The sequence below is a fragment of the Myxine glutinosa genome, chromosome 10 (genome assembly GCF_964187855.1).
Source record: "Myxine glutinosa chromosome 10, kmMyxGlut1.1, whole genome shotgun sequence".
NCBI classification, from domain to species: Eukaryota; Metazoa; Chordata; class Myxini; order Myxiniformes; family Myxinidae; genus Myxine; species Myxine glutinosa.
This window is the reverse complement of record NC_136270.1, coordinates 101,279,700-101,299,663: the sequence shown is the minus strand read 5'-3', so window position 1 is coordinate 101,299,663 and position 19,964 is coordinate 101,279,700. Positions and strand designations below refer to the sequence as shown.

Genomic DNA, 19,964 nt, shown 5'->3' with positions numbered 1-19,964 from the left:
CCGACCTCGGAAGGATGGCAGGCTGAGACAACCCCCCTTGAGTTAATTCAGCGATCGACTGGGATTCGAACCCAGGATCCTAGGATCCCAAGCCGGCACCCTAACCGCTAAGCCAACACCATAGGGACAATTAGAAAGAAAGAAAAAACAAGGTGAAAATTGGGTGCACTGTCCCCTCTTGGGTGCACTGTCCCATCTTGGACAACCATCACTGATGTAAAATTGGTAAAGGCTTTTCGGAGTGGGTTTCACAATTTTCTTGATTCCAAGATAAAACTTTAGTCGGAAAATAATTTATTTCTGAAAGGTTGACTCCATTATTTTCTGCTCTTGATTTGCAAGAGGAAATAATTGGCCAAAAAGTGATCAAAGATATGAAATATAAACAAAGATCAAAGATATGATGGATTTCAAGAAGTGAATGAAGTTATAGAGCTCCTGTTGACAACTTCCTCCACCCCCAATTTCCACATCACAAAAACTCGCTGCTGTGCTCTCACGCCAGCTATTCATTACTGCAGTTTCCGTTATGCAAAGATCCACCACTGGTAAAATGCTCAATAACTATCCCAAAGTTTGAGTGTTTAATTGTGTTGAAATTAGTAACCTGTGCCATTGATATTTAATGAATTACTCACAAAACTAGATATGTTTTGCATCTTTTTTCTTTTTTTAGCCTGGGCTAACAAGTGAGCTCCAACAGTGCCTCTCTTGTGTGCAGCAGGCGAAGCGTGAACTGCTATTTTAAACTAGGCAATGATTAATTGCCGTACCAGGCCCTGAGCACTGTTTGCTTCCACCACGTGAGGTGTTTGAGGCACAATTCCCAGGAGTTTGACCCGAAAGCCTTTGCAGCGACGAATCGACACTGCGACCCCGCAGCATGATCCTTACTCAGCCGTCAAATGCTTTTCCATTCACTGGACTTTAACCAGAATATTAAATAAATATTATATATATATATATATATATATATATATATATATATATACATACATACTAGTGGGGTATGCTTACACACTGTAAGCAATAACCCACCGTGCTTCATACGTAGGTACATAATAAATAGATGCTTTATGATTATAGGGCAGCATCACCGACCTCCTGCGAGATATCAATTGAAGTTTTTATTCCACACTTTACATTTATAGAGATTACAATTTTCAAGTATTACATATCCATTGAGTGTTTTATTTCACAATTTACAGTTAAAGAATTGACAAAACAGTTTACAGTAATATAAATTACAAAACAGTTTACAGTTATAGAAATTACAATATACTTTGCAGTTATAGAAATTCCCATTTTCAAATGCTAGATATTAATTGAGGTTCTACACCCCTGCTGTACACATTGTCTTGGGTCGACCACCTGTAGTGAGTACAAGGCTGCACTTATTTTCGGATATTTTCATTTACGGACGCTTTCCGATGGTTCTGCGACTTTTCCTGGTGTATCGGCGTCGATATCCGTCGGCACGCAAAATTTCAGCTTTCTACAACGTCAGGAAGGTTATTCACTCCCCAATAATGGAGTGGCTTCAGAACAAGAACGTGAAAGTCATTGAGAGGCCCAGCCAAAGTCAAGACTTGAGTCCCATTGAGATTCTGCAGAAAGACTTGAAGATTGCTGTTCACCGATGCTTAACATCCAACTTGCCAGTGCTTGAGCAAATCTACAAGGAAGAATGGGAGAAACTCCCCAAATGCAGGTGTGCAAGCCTGATGCAGACATACCCAAGAATATGCGAAGCTGTAATCGGGACTAAAGGCACTTCTACAAAGTAATGACTTAAGGGGTTGAATACTTATATAAATTAGATATTTATATACTGGTATTTCATTTTTAATTTTTTTTGTAAAATATTGAAAAAAAAATTCACTTTGACATTTGGGGTATTATGTGTAGATCGGTGCCAAAAAATGTCATTTTAATCTATTTTAAATTCAGGCTGCAACACAACAAAATGTGAAAACTTTCTGAAGGCACTGTATATATGTATATATATATATATATATATATATATATATATATATATATATATATATATATATATATACATAAATATATATATATATATATATATATATATATATATACATATGTGTGTGTGTATCAGAAGGGGGGTAGTGGTGGACCGTGTGCCCTGCAGAAAAGAAAGGCAAATAAGGGGTGGAGGGGGTGGAGCAAATAAGGGGTGGAGCATGGAAAGAGCATAGGGTGCAAGACCAGAAAGGAGACGGGAGAAGGCAGAGAGACCGCGCTGTCTGTGATTGTGAAGTGATGGGCCCATAGACTCAGCTTCCATGGCGCCAAGCTGAGCAAGATGTGAGGCATGGGATCCTGCGCAGAGGGGAGAGCAGTTCTCCGTCATCAAGCTGCAGATGAAGGCCTTCTTAGTGGATAGGAATTCAGGTGTGTCAAAGAAAGACTTTGTTCGACACAGGATTCCCAGTCGATGACTGGCTTTGGAGGGCAACTTTGAAATGTGCTGTGCCAAAGAAAGATCATGGCCGATAGGGAGACCCAGGAGTTTGAATGACTGAACTTCCTCAAGAGGATTATTAAGAAAGTAGATCCGAGGGTTTGGCAGATGGTCATTTTGAAAAGAGTGTGTGAGATTTGTCAGGATTGAAAGACATTTTCCAAATATTTCACATAAACAAAATTCAGTTGGAATCGTTGTAGAAAATAATTTTGTATAAAGAACCTTGTATCCTAACCTCCATCTGTCAATGTAACATTTATTACAGCTGCACTCCAGACTCAACAATGTCAGTTTTATTCAAGTGTTTAATTCCTGTTTAAGTTTGACTATGTGGATAACTGCACACATGCCAAATTTCCATAATTTTCATCCAAGATATTTTATTATGAAGGAATGGTAATTCCCAAGAATCACAGATGCTTATGTACACATTCACATATGACTTAGCCGCAAGTCCTTGTAACTTTAGTACAGCACAAATTCATTCGGCTTGTCCAACCGCATTATCAAGCCCAATTATTACACCGTGCCCCTGCATAATTAAAATGAGACCTAAGGGTCCTCTACTTCCTTCGATTTTAAATTCAACAAACCATTTTTAATAAAATATCAAGAAAGCTACAAATGAAAGCTTTCAATATGTTTGTGCAAGCCGCAATAACTATCTGCTAGAATGCATATTACATACACCACAAGGCTTGCAAGGAGCACATAAAAGCACTCGCTCCGAGGGATCACCAAAAGGACATTTCATCTGCTCTGGATTTTGCAGCAATGAACTCAAGATGAGAGCTCACTGTAGACTCCAGTCAACCACAGGCCAGCGCCACGAGGGCCAAGAGGCTGACCACAGACCTCCATATTAAAGTGGCGCTCCTTATGCACTGCTGCTGCGATGGGAGCCAAGGTCTTGGTTCCTCTGCTGCTCTGGCCTCATGCCATTTGCCCCTGTGGTGCCTTGTTGCAATCAGAAAATGGCCTTTTTGGCATTCCCATCTGAGCACTTGTCTCATTAATTCCATGACCCCCAGTTCAAATCCGATATACTGTGCTGATTTATCCATCGTCGACTAATGTCGTGCAAAAGTATAGCGATGCATGCATCCTGAAGGTGATTTATGCACCCGCTTCTCCTTGAGCCTCAAATACTGTACAATAGAGAAAGAAAAAACCCCTTGTGGCTCAACAGGCCTTCGAGTAAGTCTGCACTGAAGCTCAATGATGGCCTGCCACTGCTTAGATCATTGGAATGCTTTACTTCGTTTGGAGCGCTCACCGAAATGTGGATGAAAAAATAATTTTTTAAAAACCACCAAGTCATCTGGCAAAGCAAACTCATTCATCTGGGAAAGATACCATCTGCTGTGTTTGCTTCCCATAATCACTTTTCTTTTAAGGTTAATGATCAAATGTACCCATGGGCGAACAGAAATCTCCATTTGAGTCCAACTAAATTACTTCTTAAAAGTCACTTTCTTGAGCCATTCAAAATGTTTTTGAACATTATGAACAAAATGAGACTCTCATAAGCCTTCAGCAGGCTGCGTTAAATAAACCCGCTTGTAATAAAGGAAGGCATCAGGAGAGAAAATGGGACTGCCGGTATTGGTGGGGGACCCTGGGGCAGCCCAGTAAGAAAGACCAAACATGCTTCGCTTGCGGCCCCACGGCTGTGGCCTTATCAGCTCAGCCAAGGGCGGCCCTGGAAATTGGCATGGCCTCGAACTCAGGCGCCCGCTCATAGCTGCTGTCTGCAACTGAGAGAGCTAGGTCTAAAGTTCTGTGGCCTATAAACACAGTACATTGGCACCAGGAAAAGCTCAGGGCCTAAAGTGTAGCCTACACAAATCACAAAAAGCTCGACTCTATATTAACTTGGCAACCATCCATGGGCTGATGTGCCTGGGGAGATTTTTATATTACATTTTTGCTTTTCAATGATGGAGATTCCCCACAGGAAAGCTGGCTTGCAAAGATCCTTCACTGCTAATTCTGAAGTCTCACGTAGCAGGGACGTAGGGTAATGTATTTCAAATGAAGTGCTTGGTTAGTAACCTAAATTCCACAAACTTTGGCTTCAACTGAGGTTTAGTTATTGCTTTGTTGTTGAGGACCCTCCCTTTTACCCAACAAGCCCATCACATGGCAATAGTGACTTAGCACCGAATCTCATCCCATTCACTTGAAATACAACTCCCTGAAGAAACGCTTCATTCATCATCGATAAGCAAACAACGATCCATGTGTCTTGTACCAAAGGCAGGATAAAGATGAGTTTCATGGTCTACAACAACAGGCATTTTGAGGCCACTTTCCCTGCTAGAGCGGGGGTTAGCCTTGCGGTCCCCATGACAATCTTCTCCATTTTGCCCTATTTTCTGCATCTCTCCTTGTTAACCCCCTTGCCCGCATTTCTTCTTCCACCATCTTTGGCCAAGTCTATCTCGGTCTTCCCCGTCCTCTACTTCCTTCTACATTCATTTCCATCACTCTTCTCAACCAGTCACATTCATCCTTCCTCAACACATGACCAAACCATCTCAACCTGTTTCTCTTCACAGCATCGATCACAGGCTCTATTCCCATCATCTTTCGCAATTCATCATTTGTCTTCCTCTCTCTGAAAGATACTCCACACGATCCACCGAACCATTCGCATTTCCACCCTTTCCAGCCTTCGTTGCTGCTCTACGTTCATTACCCATGTCTCGCTCCCATAAATCACAACACTTCTCACACATGCAGCATACACCTTTCCCTTCAGCTTCAACGACACTCCCCTCCTCGTCAGCACGCCACTCAGTTCCCGAAACTTCTTCCATGCACATCTCACTTGAGCAACCGTCGCCGAGTCTGATCCACCTTCTCCATTCAGCATGTCTCTGAGGTAGCAAAATGTTTTCACACCTTCCAGCTTCACGCTGTCTCCAAAATCTAACTCAACATTTCCTCCATCTGCAGCTCCCTCTGTGCACACCTTTCACTTGAATGTAGCTGCCACACTGGTTAATGACCCTCTCAGACCACTACATTTTTGATGAACCCACTCAGCGCACATTGTACATTGAATGGAGTTCACTCCGACACCCTTCCTACACACAGCACAGGGCCACTTCTCAGTTCTTTCCACCTCACCACATGCTTTACCACTTTCCATCACCTTCGTCTTTCCGATATTCACCTTCAGACCTTTTCTTTCCATACATTCCTTCCACTTATTCATCTTCTCGTTCAGTCCATCCATACTCTCCGCATGGTATCAGTTTCATGGTCTTTCGTTATATATTTAAATGTGCACCAACAAAAACTCAACAGTCAACCATACCAATTGTTGTGTCGTCTTATCGCATTGTGGATACCCTGGCAAGTTTAGACCACCTCCTCCCATTCCCAAAACACCCACTCCTTCCTCTTGTGATCTCTGATTTTTTGATTTTTTTTGGTATGGTAAGATAAAAGCAAAGATCAAATAAGTTATGCAAAACATTCCACAACTTCGCCATTTATGACTTGGAGTGGATTTCAGATAGAGGAAGCCACAATGAGCTTGTTAGCAGTACGATGACCAATTGCCCCCACTCACACCAATGTAATAAAAGTGCAGGAAGTTCATTTTAGGATTACAACTTTCCTTCATCATTTCAAGGAGAAGAAAGGGCCATGGCCGGCATTCCTCTCTGAGCAGGACGACCAAAGTTCAGGAGTTAATTGCTCTGCAGCTCTGGGACTCCAGGCCCCTCTGCTCAAAGCACCGAGCCCATTACCACGATCGTGGGAGAGGACCGCATCTGAAATAACTGGCCTTGTATAAATGGCTCCCCAACGTCCCGCCATAATAAAACTGGAGCCAGAACAAAGGAAAGCTTTTGGCTTATTTATTTATTTGGCGTCTGCAAAGGCTTCAGTCATGGGCACCATCTTTCTCACTCATATAACTGGACAGTACGAGACGTAAGGAGTGAAGGTGAGACGAGCCGTGTGACTTTGACACCAAATTCTCCGTTGAAAGTGAAGTTATGGACAAAGGCGTCATAAAATATAAAAAAGGACATGAGATTGCACTAAAGAGGCACAAAACCTGTCCACGAATGCTTACTGTCATTAAGGATCAAATGGCAACTTTCAAAAATGGAAGGTCATTGTGTTGGTTCCCTGGGAGAATTCTACATTTCTGATCAAATTCCCAGTGGTACTGGAAGAAAAGAATGGTGAAGCCTAAACATTCATCATTCTACACTCTACAGGAATGAAAGCTGAAATTGTTGCTGATTTGGAAAAGAAAGAAAGTTGGTAGATAAAGACTATATGATGACAAACAGGTTATGAGCAAATGATTCTATTAATTTTAACCAATGCTCATCATATAGAGCTAACATAATAAAATATATATGACAATATTGAGATCTAGGTCACAGACACAAATGGGAGATGGAGATGAAACAGAGTTTGAAAATTTTGTCCGAGAGTTAGCGTGTGGTTTAAATGTAAAGGTAAGATAACAAAACAAGGCAGGAATTAGAGCATAAAATGGTTTGCACGATGATTGTGGAACTTTGGCATGCGGACAACACAAATAATGTCGAAGAAAAGAGTGGACATGGCCAGGGATGATTGATCAGACACAGACACGCTATCTAATAATCAGCAGTGAAAGGCAGAGTCTGAGACTTTGCTACAAGTTGGAGAATGGAAGCAAACTGCAAGGCGTTCTCCAAAATGATTTGAGGAGAGGAAGGTAGATTGCAGCAACATCAGCTGATAATAGAGGATTGTGCTAACATTGCGCAAGCAGGTAAATAAATCAATTAAATGAAGAATGAGTGAGCAGTATGAGCTCTTTTTTATGAACAGTCCAAGCTCCGCCCCTCTCACGGCTGAGAGAGTGACGCAAAACCGGCACAATACAAGCTCCGCCCCTCTCCTGATCGAGGGAGCGAGGCTCCACCGGCCCACTTTTATTTACGGATATTTTCATTTATGGAGAGTTTATGATTTCTCTGTTATCGTAGCATCAAGTTACATGAGTATGCCCAAAACGTCCGAGCCCCCCTCGGAAGTACAAAACATTTATATCAATGAGCGAGTGGGTCATTGGTTTGAAAGAGCTTATTATATATTTGATAAGGTTATGCTTCCACATCTGAGATTCCCATCAGATCTCATGTGAAATATTGCATGGGGCTATTTGTTTAGGCATTCTTTGAATTAAGCGTGTTTAGAAAGCAATAGCCATCTGAGTCTGTTAGAATAATGCAACGCACACGGTGGACATTGTGCAACAATATATTCTGCAGTTTCGATGATATGTAGATTAAAGTGTCTAATATCTCCATACATGGGTTTGTCGGGATGACAAGTTGGCCTACACCTGTAGGCACACACTATTCTAAGCTGTCTAGCTTGGGTTTGAATCCCAAAAATGACACAGCTATAAAACGTTAAATGCAAATAATGTGTTGTCGAGGCAGAGTGTTTCATCAATGTATGTGGAGTCCCTCAGAGGGATGATAAACTGGGCGCCCCATCTGCTGGCATTAGTTGGTGGATGTTAAAGATCCCACGGTATCCTTCATGCAGAGTAGGCGAGCCATCGTCAGCAAGATGAACAAATTACAAATTCCTGCCTTAACCAATGCAGGGGCATAGTCAGGTTCACTATGTTTTTTCGTTCAAAATCATGGTAGATTAGCAAACCTATACATTTTTGGAAACGTTATTACATGGAAAATCAGAAAATCAATGTTTACATTTGCCAATTCTGACCAACTCGATTCGACCAATTCGACCAATCGACCAATTCCATTCGACCAATTCGACCATTCGACCATTCGACCATTCGACCAATCGCTTCGATCGACCATTCGACCAATTCGATCGATTCGATTCGATTCGATTCATCGAATTCGATTCGATCGACCATTCGACCAATTCGATTTGCCAATCAATTTGACCGACCTTTGCTTGTGTGGAACGGACTGTGAAAACGATGCGGACTATATTGTCGGATACGACACACAGGACAGTGATGACGAACTCTAAATGGCATATTCTGTAATCGTGTATGTTTGATGCCATTGACTGCCTGTGTATATTTTGTCATTGACTGCCTGTGTAGATGTGAAGTTATGCTGACTGCATGTGTATACATGATTTTGCTGACTGCCTGTGTATGTTTGGTGATATGAATTATTGTGACACATTTTGATGTTATTAACTGCCTGTACAAAATGATAACATGTATTTGATTATGCAACTTATCGCGAATATAAAGACAGTATTTTGCAATTCAAAACCTTTGATTCGTGTCTTACCATTCCCCATAGCACTAATTTGATACTTTCATTGGATTCCTTGTCCCTGAAAATATAGGTTTAGTATATTTTAAAAAGTTTTTAGGGTAATTAGAGGCAGAAATAGAACAAAATATGTATTTTACAGTGGCCATTTTGAAATTCCAAAATGGCCGCCATACAGGTATCTCTCCAAATGTAAACATTGATTTTTAGTTTCCTTATGCTATAACCTTTCCAAAAATGTATAGGTTTGCTAATCTATCATGATTTTGAACGAAATATAATTTATTGACATAGTGAACCTGACTAGCATTGCATCAGCGGCACAGCCGGACCCTCAGCCAATAACGCAGCCTTGCGCTGCATACAAAGGAAGAAGAGGGCATGTGTTCGTTTTTTATTATTATCACCCTGCGCTCGCGAAGCGAAAGGCAGGGTTAAACATTCGGGTAGTATATACGAGTCGTACGTACGTACGAACGTGCGTGTCTGCATTTTAAAAATTCATTTTCTCAGCAACCGTTGGTCCAATTTACATGACATTTTCACCATAGGAGGGCCTCCTCCTGCAGAATAGTTTAGTGAATATTATGACGTCACAGGTCACGTGGTACGGGCGCCATCTTGGAAAAACCAAAAAACGTTGCACCTCTATACCTCAAAAACAATTGAGACAGGTCTCATTGCAAAGAACTCTCCATGCGGAATAACATATGTGAATGATGATGTCATAGATGCCGCCGTTATGACGTCATAATTCGACAAGTGAAAAACTTTATCCGATCAGGATGAAATTTCTTAAGCATCTTATAGGTATAAATTGATGCATAAATAAAATTAGAATTACATCGTAGGTCACGAGGTTCGGACGCCATATTGTTTTGAGTGAGAAGCCTGAAAAATCACTAAAGTCAAATTTTCTCCAAAATGATTGAACAGATCGAGGCCAAACTTTACAGGCAGAATCGCATACCCATGACGAACGAAAAAAGTCAGCTAGCATGACGCCATGCATCACATGGTTTCAGAGTTATGACGTTTTTAAGTATAAACTTTTAAAACCTAGCTCCTCCCTCATTTTTGATCCTATCGAGGGGGAACTTCACAGATGTGTTCAGCATATCAGTCTGCTAAAATGACCTTTTAGAATTTGCAATAGGTGACGTGGTTTGGCAGATATAAATACTTAAACGAAAATATTTAAATATTTATAACTCTTGCTTGATTCATCGACGTGAAACTTTACATTATAGTAGAGGTCATGAACTATAATAGGTGTGCAAAATTTCAAGGTGATTGGATTTACGGTCTGGAAGCTAGAAGTTGTTATTGCGTGAAGAAGAAGAGTCCTCTATAGTGGGCATGGAATTAATTATCACACTGCACATGACGAGCAAGCAAAGTACGGAACGACCTCGCGGGGTCATTTTGACCTCAAATAAAATTCTGATTTCAGATTTGTCAATCGCTGAGGTATATTAACACATGATCAAAACAGATTTGGCGAAATTCCGATGATTTTTGACGAAAAAATAACATTTGTGTCTGCATTTCAGTAAAGTAAAGTGTGTGCCGTGTCAGCATTTTAAAAATTGAAACGTGGCTCATTGTAAATAACTCCATATGGGGAATAGGTGTTAACAATGACGTCATTGGTGCCATAATTACGACGTCATAATTCGACAGGGACAACGCTTAGTCTGATCAGTTTGAAATTTAATTGAGCATGATCTATGCAACAATTATTTAGAGAATATAAATTTATGATGTCATCACTCACGTGGTCTGGCAGCCATATTGGATCAAAAAAAAAGAAACGTTCAAAAATAGAAGAGTTGGCTCACACCAAGTTGACTGCGCAGGGTAAGTATTCTATGAATACCATCTAGTTTTTACTCTTTCAGATACTGCCTGAATATGGCTGAGTTGATCACAATAGAAGAGATTCTGGTTGTTTCCCCCAAAAGATAAAAATTCAAGAGAAGATTTTCTGAAAATGGTAAACTGCAGTCTACTCTCCAGGTCTTTCCCTCCTTGTGACTTCTCGTTGTTTCCGCATTTGAAGGATCATTTCCATGGGTCCTGATTCACGTCCCGACCTGCTTCATGTACAGCGATTTATCAATATGAAAAAAGTGTCTCCATTGAAGCATACAGTTTATTTTATACATCGCAAAATGGCTCCTCGTGTACATTATCTAATAGGAATGCTTCATCAGCTATATAAAAATGCTGATAATCCAAAATCAATACCCACTGTAGTTCCTACAGATTTTTCAAAAGCCTTCGATGTAATTGATCAGAATGTTCTGGTTTGTAAATTGATTCACCTTGGAGTACGCCCATATATTATCTCCTGGATTATTAGCTTTTTGGAATCCCGTCAGCAGTGCGTGACATATAAGGGAACCATCCATATCAGATATGAAAAATAGTCATGCTGGAGTACGTACCACAGGGTACAAAATTAGGTCCAATTTTGTTTTTGGTAATGATTAATGATGCATGTGAGAAAAGTCCAATCCCGTATTTTAAATACTAGGACGTGCCCGTACGTGGGTGCCCGTTCCTTGCCAAAAAAAAATAAAAAAATGTCTTCGCCCATGCATGCATGGGCGTGCCCATGGGCCCATGGGCGTGCCCATAAGTGCGTGATGTGACCGTACAATGAATGTATCGTCCCGACGCCGCAGCTCGGATGGCGCTGCAGTTAATCGGGCCTGTATCGGCAGAGTTATTATAAACGTGTACTACAATCGATCGTACCTTACAGCGTCTGCTCGCCACGTTCAGCATCAGTACGTCGTCACTATGACTATCCGTAAGTCCGGAAGTGACGTCCTCATTTGACTGTCCGGAAGGTCGCATATCGCAGTTACGATGAATCGCAAATTAGTTTTAATTAGTTTTAAAACATAGTTTAACGCCAACATAGCGCCAACATAGTTTGCCAACGTGAAATAAATGAATACGCTCTCAAATGTGCCGTCCGAGGCAGAGTCTGTTCGCCACGTTCGGCACACGTGATAGCTCGCTGCTCTCTGATTGGTTGAATCGTTTTTTGGACATAGCTCGGTAACTACTTCTCCGATTAATATGAAACCTTGAAAAGGCACATCCTCAGGTCCCCAGCAATATACCTGGCAAGTTTCAAGTATATCGGACCCGTGGTTGTCGAGAAACAGCGGTCACAGACACACATACACACACACATACACACACACATACACACATACACACACACAGACACACACACAGACACACACACAGAGATTACTGGAATTATAGATAGATGTGGATGATCTTACCCTTGTTGAAAGTTGTAAATAGACTCAACAGCCACAGATGCAACAATCCTTACTTTCTTTTAAGAATTGGACATCTGATAATAACATGAAACTGAATGCGTCAAAATGTTACACGATGACAGTTTCCTTCACAAAGCAGCGAGTGCAACACCAAACACTCTTCATAAATAACACTCAGTTACCTAGTGTACAATCAAAGCAGTTGGTGTGACAATACAGGAAAACTTGAAATGTGATGCTCATGCAGGAGAAATGCTTTTAAAATGTAATAGAAAGTTGTACATTTTACGTAGTCTTAAATCATATAGCTTATCCATCTGTGACCTTGTGACAATCTATATCGGCTACATAAGACCAGTGTTGGAGTATTGTGTACCTGTTTTCAATGCAGCCTTAACTAAAGCACAGGTGAACAATTTAGAACGGGTTCAAAAAAGAGTCCATAAAATAATGTTAGGACAACGTTACACATCTTACCATCTTTCTTTGGAAACATGTAAATTACAAACCCTGGAGGAACGACGATATAAGTTGTGTAAAGATTTTGCACTCGCTATTGAAACCCATCATTTGCGTACAAAATGGTTACCTGCTATGAGAGATATACCTTTTAATCTCAGGAAAGCACGAAAGTACTCACAGTGCAAATGCAGAACAAAAAGATTTCAAACAAGCACATTGCCATTTTTAATTGGTATTCTTAATAGTTTGTAATACTTCGCCACAATTCTGTTTTTTTTTTTTTTTTTTTTTTTAAATATTTCTCTTCTGTTTGAAACATGCCATGTTTGTTTTTTAATCTTACATTTTTTTGTTAATTCACTATCTCAACCTTTTTTGACTTTATATATATATTTTTATCTTGTAAGCAATCCTTGATTGCAAATTATGAATATGTATACATGTGTAATTCAGCCTTTGGCTGCCAGACAGCTCTTACTTAGTTTGGGACTGAGATAAATTTAAAGAGGAACCAAGCATGGCAAAGGAAGAAAAACTAGACAGGAAACGAGTGTTACATTGAAGTCAAATGAGATTATGGCAAAGTAAGGTAAAGTTGAGAAGCTTCAGCAGGGTGTCTGATATAATTAAGCATTTGATCAATGCAACAAAAAAAAGTTAGCTTTGAAATTGTTTATCTGCAACATGTCGCAGGTCGACAAGGGCTTCTCACGATGCTGCTGTTGTTGTTGGAATTCTTGTTAGGGGTTGATTTTCGAAATGTGCTCCAATTGGTCAGACAGCTGCCGGACCACACCTACATCCGTCGCTTGACTCCACCCTCCATAGTGCAGAGAGGAAATTATTTGGCCGCCATCTTGTTTCTGGGGCCTAGTACATTAGGCCTATATAGACCTCTGCTGATTATAATACAATGTCCGGCTTTCTTGTGTCAGATTTCCATTGGCTTTGTTTGGGTTGAGTGTAAATTTAATTAGTAAGGTTTAATCAAGCTCGTGCGCACCTCCTTAAAAAAATAGCATTACGTAATTTTTGAATGGCTCCAAATTCTCGTTTCCCAATTAGTCCTTTGTCGGATTTTTAAAGCCAATTCCGTCGCGCTTAATGACAAAGTCCCGTACCATGAATGACCACATACAGGTTTTTATAAACAAATGGGGTTTATTACCACAGAGAGAGCGGGAGGGCACAAACTTATTAATACACCTCTGATGTTCTCGAGCCCCGAGCCTAGGTCTACTGTAATCTATATACCCCAGAGAAGATAGTAGCATGACCCTTCCTGCCGCTCCCGTACGGAGTGGGTGTACTAGTTGCCTGAAACAAGACCCAGCTGTCTGTCAGACTCGTAATTGATATTGAACCAAACTGTGAAGACCCCCGGTGATTAATTGTACAATACCTTCAACAGCAAGGATAAGGGAGATGAGTGGACAGAAGAGGCGAATAACATACATTTTGTGTCACAGGTTATGACCACAGTGCAGTCATGTTATTTTCCTGCAAACATCATTTCGTCCAAACTGACATTCACTAAAGTGCCATTTCAGTGCCACAATGACGTTCAACTGTGGCTCCCATTTAACAACATTTCGTACCAATGCAGGCAATTGCCTTTTAACTCCTTCTCAAGCTAACTTCCCAAGTCATGAGTGGTACTGCAGTACTAGTAGATTAACTCTGACGTTTGAGATGCTCCTCCTTCCGAGATATCGCAGCAGCGGCTCTAGCTCACATGACATTGACTCCATCGTGAGACTGCAATGAAGAATGAGCCTTATGAAACAATGTGCCAATTTCTTATTCCATAAATCATTCCTCCTGTCCTTTTTCCTTATTTGGTGAGCAGCACGTCTTTTACGAGTAGTTGATAGGCAGTATTTTAGTGCCTGCCCTGAGGGCATTAAGCTCATGCTCTTGAGTGAGCGTCAGGCGACTCGTGCGTGACAAATCGTGAATGCTTCAAGGCTATAATTAATTCCCTACATGTCACCATTCTGTTACAGGGTGCAGATTTTTTCCACTGAGCAGTCATGGGAAGTGAACCCAAGCCAATGAGAGCAATGCAACATGACTTTACCCACTCGACCACCAATCCGCTCTGAGGACGGGAAGAGTCAACTACAAGCAACAATGAGTGGACTGGCATCACCTGTACAACAAACCAGGCAGAACAGGCAAATAAGCTCCATTCTGAAGGTTATTTGAGCCAGCTTCTTTTACTGACAATCTGGTAGTGGAACGGTAATTCAACTGAGCCGAGCTTGGTTTGCAGAAGCATTGAACCTGAATCCTCTCATATTGTGACATTCAGCTAAATTTGAACTGACAGCCTCTGGCATGCCGGTCCAGTGTCTTTACCTCCACATATCCACTTTAATTTTGCATGTTGTTGCTTGATTGTGCTCAAGTGGCAGCATTACTCCAAAAAAGTTTCTTCAACATATCAATTGTATTCTCAGATGATTCCTTCATGATGACAATCTTTGTCTCAATAGCTACGAGATAATTTGGCAATCCGGTCAGATGGGTTAAGGGATTTTATTTGTGTCAAATTTAACCCAGCCAAGATCATACACAGAGTATGTGGGTGGTTCAAATTTGACTGGATCAAAAAAAAGTGAGTAATGTATATGTAATGTATACTGGAATTGGTGGCTGCTAGAGCGTCCGCTCTGTGTCTGGGAGGTATGCAATTCGAATCCTAGTCGAGTCATACCAAAGACTTTTGAAATGCTTCCTTGCTTGCTCTGCTTCCTTGATTGATGTTCAGTATTTAAAAGATAGAGCACAGACAAACAATGCCGGAAGGCAATGGCAAACCACTCAGTATAAACGTTGCCAAGAAACTGCGTCGGCCGACACTCTGTAAAGGGTATGTTGCATCAAAATAAATACATTAATTTATATGCAGATTAGACGAGTTCGAATTTCAATCCCCCAACAATGCTAAAAACATTCTGGAAGGAAACCTCTCTGAACCAGGCTTCCTTCAACTTACAACGTTTTTGTTGAGTGGCTGAATCGCCCTAATAAAATCAGGTGTGAGTAGAACATTCTGGTGAGTTTCAGCATAGCAGGTTTCTACTTTGTGGAGCATTTATCCTTTGGAGGGGGACATCTTCTTTCTAAAATATGCAATTTGGTATCTATCTGTCTGTCTGTCTGTCTGTCTGCTTATTTTGACCGCGATATATTCGGTCGTTACTTATCCAATGTCAACCAAACTTGACAGGAGGACAAGGGATCACACATTGGAGGTTGTAACGACTTCATTTGCCCCCTTCCACAAGGGGATTTTCCCTGCCAAGGGGGTTGCAGTTGAGGTGTATATCCGTATTAAAATAGATCATCATGGCATTTTTCCCAGGCAGCTTTTAATAACAAAAACAATAACAATACCAACTAGAACAGCACTCGGTAGAGAGCATACCTCCACCTGGTTGGCTCTATCTCCTAATGGTGAAGAATCACTTTTAAAATTCTAGTAGCTGGATCCGAATCCCGATCTTCACCAAAATCTAATCATTTTGTCCTTGTCACATACACGACATCTCTGCCAAATCAGACAAGACAGACAGACAGACAGACAGGGGTGAAAACATAACCTCCATTCACCTTATGTGGCGGAGGTAAAATTAATTTGCTTGCTTGCTTGATGCAAGCTCTGCCCTTCAGCACGAGGGCTTGGAAAGCTCCGTCCCTCTCCTAAGCAAGAGGGCATGGGGCAGGAGCAATTTCGGGAAAACTTGCATGTGTAGGTCAGGCTCCGCCATCTCCTCAGAAAATTCACATTGTATACCCCCTCGTACGGTGGGTACTTAAACAGCTAGTCTGTAATAAAGGTCAGCTAAGAGCAATACAATGAGCCCACCAGAAGTTCCAGCAATTTGTGGCCATACCACTTTGGGCCTCACCCTGAGATGTTGTGCTGGAAGCTGGGGCTTTCTCGCTGACCCTCGTCACCGATGGTCGTTCTGGATCCTTCCTCTCGGTGTAGCCCTGCATCTCGGCTGTGACGGGCATGGCCCGATCTTGTCCCACTGAAGACGCCACCACAGTCTACAAATTTTGTGAGGAAGAAGAGCAAAAGTACATGATTAGAAAACAGAGGCAGGCAAGAGTAGGCATTCAGGAGCAATGTTGATGGAAACGTTTGAATATATCAGGATATGTGAGACAGCTACACTGTACATTGCTGACGTTAACAAAATGAATAACTAAACATGCTGTATTCGTGACAATTTGTTTATGCAAAATTATTTGTATGCCTAACAGGGTGGCACAGAGGCAATGCATTTATCTTTGAGCTGTCTAGTTTGGCTTGGATTCCGGATCGGAATATAAACTGTCGGTCAGACTGGTGCTTTGTAGCAGGGTATTGTGGATGTACGTACGCCGTCCTTCGAATGAAATATTGTGCTGGATAGCATTGGTTGCTGGTAAACGTGAAACATCCCATGTGGCATATTTGCAAAATGAGTACGGACTAGATCTAGTTGTGGAGTAGATCTCGTTTTTTATTGAAGACATCAAGGGCATTGATCGACGTGAATTACAAGGACATTAGTAGACAGGAGACAAATCGGAATAGTAAAATTCGATTGCAACTCTGCATATCAGCCTCGTTCATTATATGCTCAGATGGGATTACGGAAAAGGTCAACCAAGACATGAGAAGACATCATCATATGTTAATGAATGGCAATTCCATTGTGACATAAAAATATGGCTGAAGCTACACACGACAGTTTTTACTATATTTGAGTTGATACGTGTCAGCGTGGGTTCATATAACTCCTTTTAATGTCTGGCCTTAACACTTGCGTCAATTGTCTTTTTGTACATTCTCATTCATTGTTATCGTTATTCAATTAAAGGTACACCATTTAGTTAATTTCTGTCCCATTTTTCAATCTCTCCCATTTATACCTCTGAGCTATACCACATGTGTAAAGACTGTCACCTTTGCACGTGTGACTCCTTTGCATGTGTTCTTGTGGTACATCCCTACCTTATTGTCCTCTTGCATCCCTTCACTTCAGTTTGTGTCTATTGAACGTTAACCACTATCGTCCTGCTCTTCTATGAGTCCCAATACCTATATAACTGGAACGGCACTCGGTAGAGCAGATACCTCTGCTTTTTTTCAGTTTACATTTTGTATCCCACTGTTAGGCTGGATCTGCATCCAGATCTTCACCAACATCAAATCAATTCGTCATTGTCACACACCCAACCTGTCCACCAAGTGTTGTCCGAAACCTTGCATAATTTTTGAGATATCCTGCTGACAGACATGCAGACGGACAAAAAAACAAAACAGGGATGAATACATGATCTCCGTCCACCGATAAATTATTTATTGTGTATGTGATATGTATACAGGCATATTCATCAGCATTAGAATCTGAAGAACAGGCCTCAAAACTCTCCTATGATTTATTGTAAGATCTGCACAGCTGGGAAAATCTGATAAGATTCTCATTGTGATCCCTTTTTGTAAAGCCAATGTAAAAAAAAAAATGGAACAGATATACTAGCACGCATCCATCGATGCCTCATTTTCCCATCACGTGTAGTGTTGGAGGCCCATACTGAGAGGCCCATACTCCTTGACAGAGTGTTGGTGCATTCAAACAGTCATGAACATTTCACATTTCTCTGGCACAGACACAATGCTGGAGACAGGTCACCATTCCATCGCATGGTGCAGAAATTTCCAATGAGCAGTCGTGCAGATTGAACTCACACCAATGAAAATGACGTAACAATCCTTTACACACCAAGCTACTCAAATATTGAAAACGATATTGAAAACGTGAATATTGAAAACGAATGTTGTAAAAAGAGTATTTAAGTTACAACTTCCTGGGAAAACCAATGTTGGTAGAATAAATACTGAAATGGATTCTGAGTCTCTAAAATATTGAGACAAGCACAGCAATCTATGGAGCTTCCCTTATACGTCTCCACAGCGGTGCATGGGGATTGACAAGCATGGCAAAACAACCAACCCCACGTGCTCCTTGGGCAGCCAAAACCCTTCCAGAGTGTTTATGCTGCACTCAGGCATCACGAGCCCTCGAGATATCAAACAGGCCCTCAGCTGTGGACACGAGGAACGAACAGAGACAACGTCCTCATCCACCTCCCCTCTATTGGCACGATGGCCTCGTGCGGCCAGGCATTATTCCGTGGTACGAGCGCCCGCTAAAGTGGCATTCAGCAAAGCCCCTCAGACCTGCCTTATAAAAAAATAAAATTCAAAATGGATCATGACTTGATGCACATGGCAACCCTTACAGAAAAATTCCACAATTGCTTGTAAAGTTTTGGCAAAAACACTATAGTTCGGCAGGGTTGTACTTGTTATATTTTCTGTGGATAGTAGGCAATAATTAAAGCAGAAATCCATAAATGAGAAACAAAGGCTCATTGAGCACGATTTTCACAAAACAGCTTTTAGTCGTTGATAGCATGTTGCGTGGTTAGTGACCACATAAAAACCGTGCACGCAAGAACAAAACTGATCCCCATGCAAAAATGAACACTATAATACTACAGTACACTGTAGTAATATATAATATGGAAGGCGGTCATGTGTTGTGAAAGCATGGTAAATTTTTGGAAGGGAATGTTGACGTTTGTGATGAGTGTGAACAAGAGTGCGTGTTAATCAGTAGTTGAATTATCAAGTGTGAATGGCTGTGTTTCCAAACAATTGTGAAAACTACCTGAGCTAGGATGGTTAAACTACGCACCTGAGCTGGCCAAAATAAAAAATACGACTTCCATAAATCCATAAATCCAAAAATCCAAAAACTGATAAATCAAAAAATCCATAAATCCATACATCAAAAAATCCTTAAATCCATATATCAAAAAATCCAAAAACCCATAAATCAAAAAATCCAAAAACCCCTTAAATCAAAAAATCCATAAATCCATATATCAAAAAATCCATAAATCCATATATCAAAAAATCCATAAATCCATATATCAAAAAATCCAAAAACCCATAAATCAAAAAATCCATAAATCCATAAATCAAAAAATCCAAAAACCCATAAATCAAAAAATCCATAAATCCATATATCAAAAAATCAAAAAATCAAAAAATCCATAAATCCATATATCAAAAAATCAAAAAATCAAAAAATCCATAAATCCATATATCCAAAAATCCAAAAACCCATAAATCAAAAAATCCATAAATCCATATATCAAAAAATCCAAAAACCCATAAATCAAAAAATCCATAAATCCATATAGCAAAAAATCTATGAATCCATACATCAAAAAATCCATAAATCCATATATCGAAAAATCCATAAATCAAAAAATCCATAAATCCATATGTCAAAAAATCTATGAATCCATATATCAAAAAATCCATAAATCCATATATCA

The 19,964-nt window shown here is 40.6% G+C and overlaps 1 protein-coding gene across 1 annotated transcript in view; it reads right to left on the bottom strand.

Annotated features, from left to right (window-relative positions):
* Positions 1–19,964, bottom strand: part of LOC137433900 (zinc finger protein GLI2-like) — a 303,950-nt gene that overhangs the window by 239,868 nt on the left and 44,118 nt on the right. The window contains exon 2 of the mRNA XM_078785944.1: positions 16,469–16,613. Coding sequence (XP_078642070.1) covers positions 16,469–16,577 — 109 coding nt within the window. The 5' untranslated portion in view covers positions 16,578–16,613. The remainder of the gene's footprint in view (positions 1–16,468; positions 16,614–19,964) is intronic.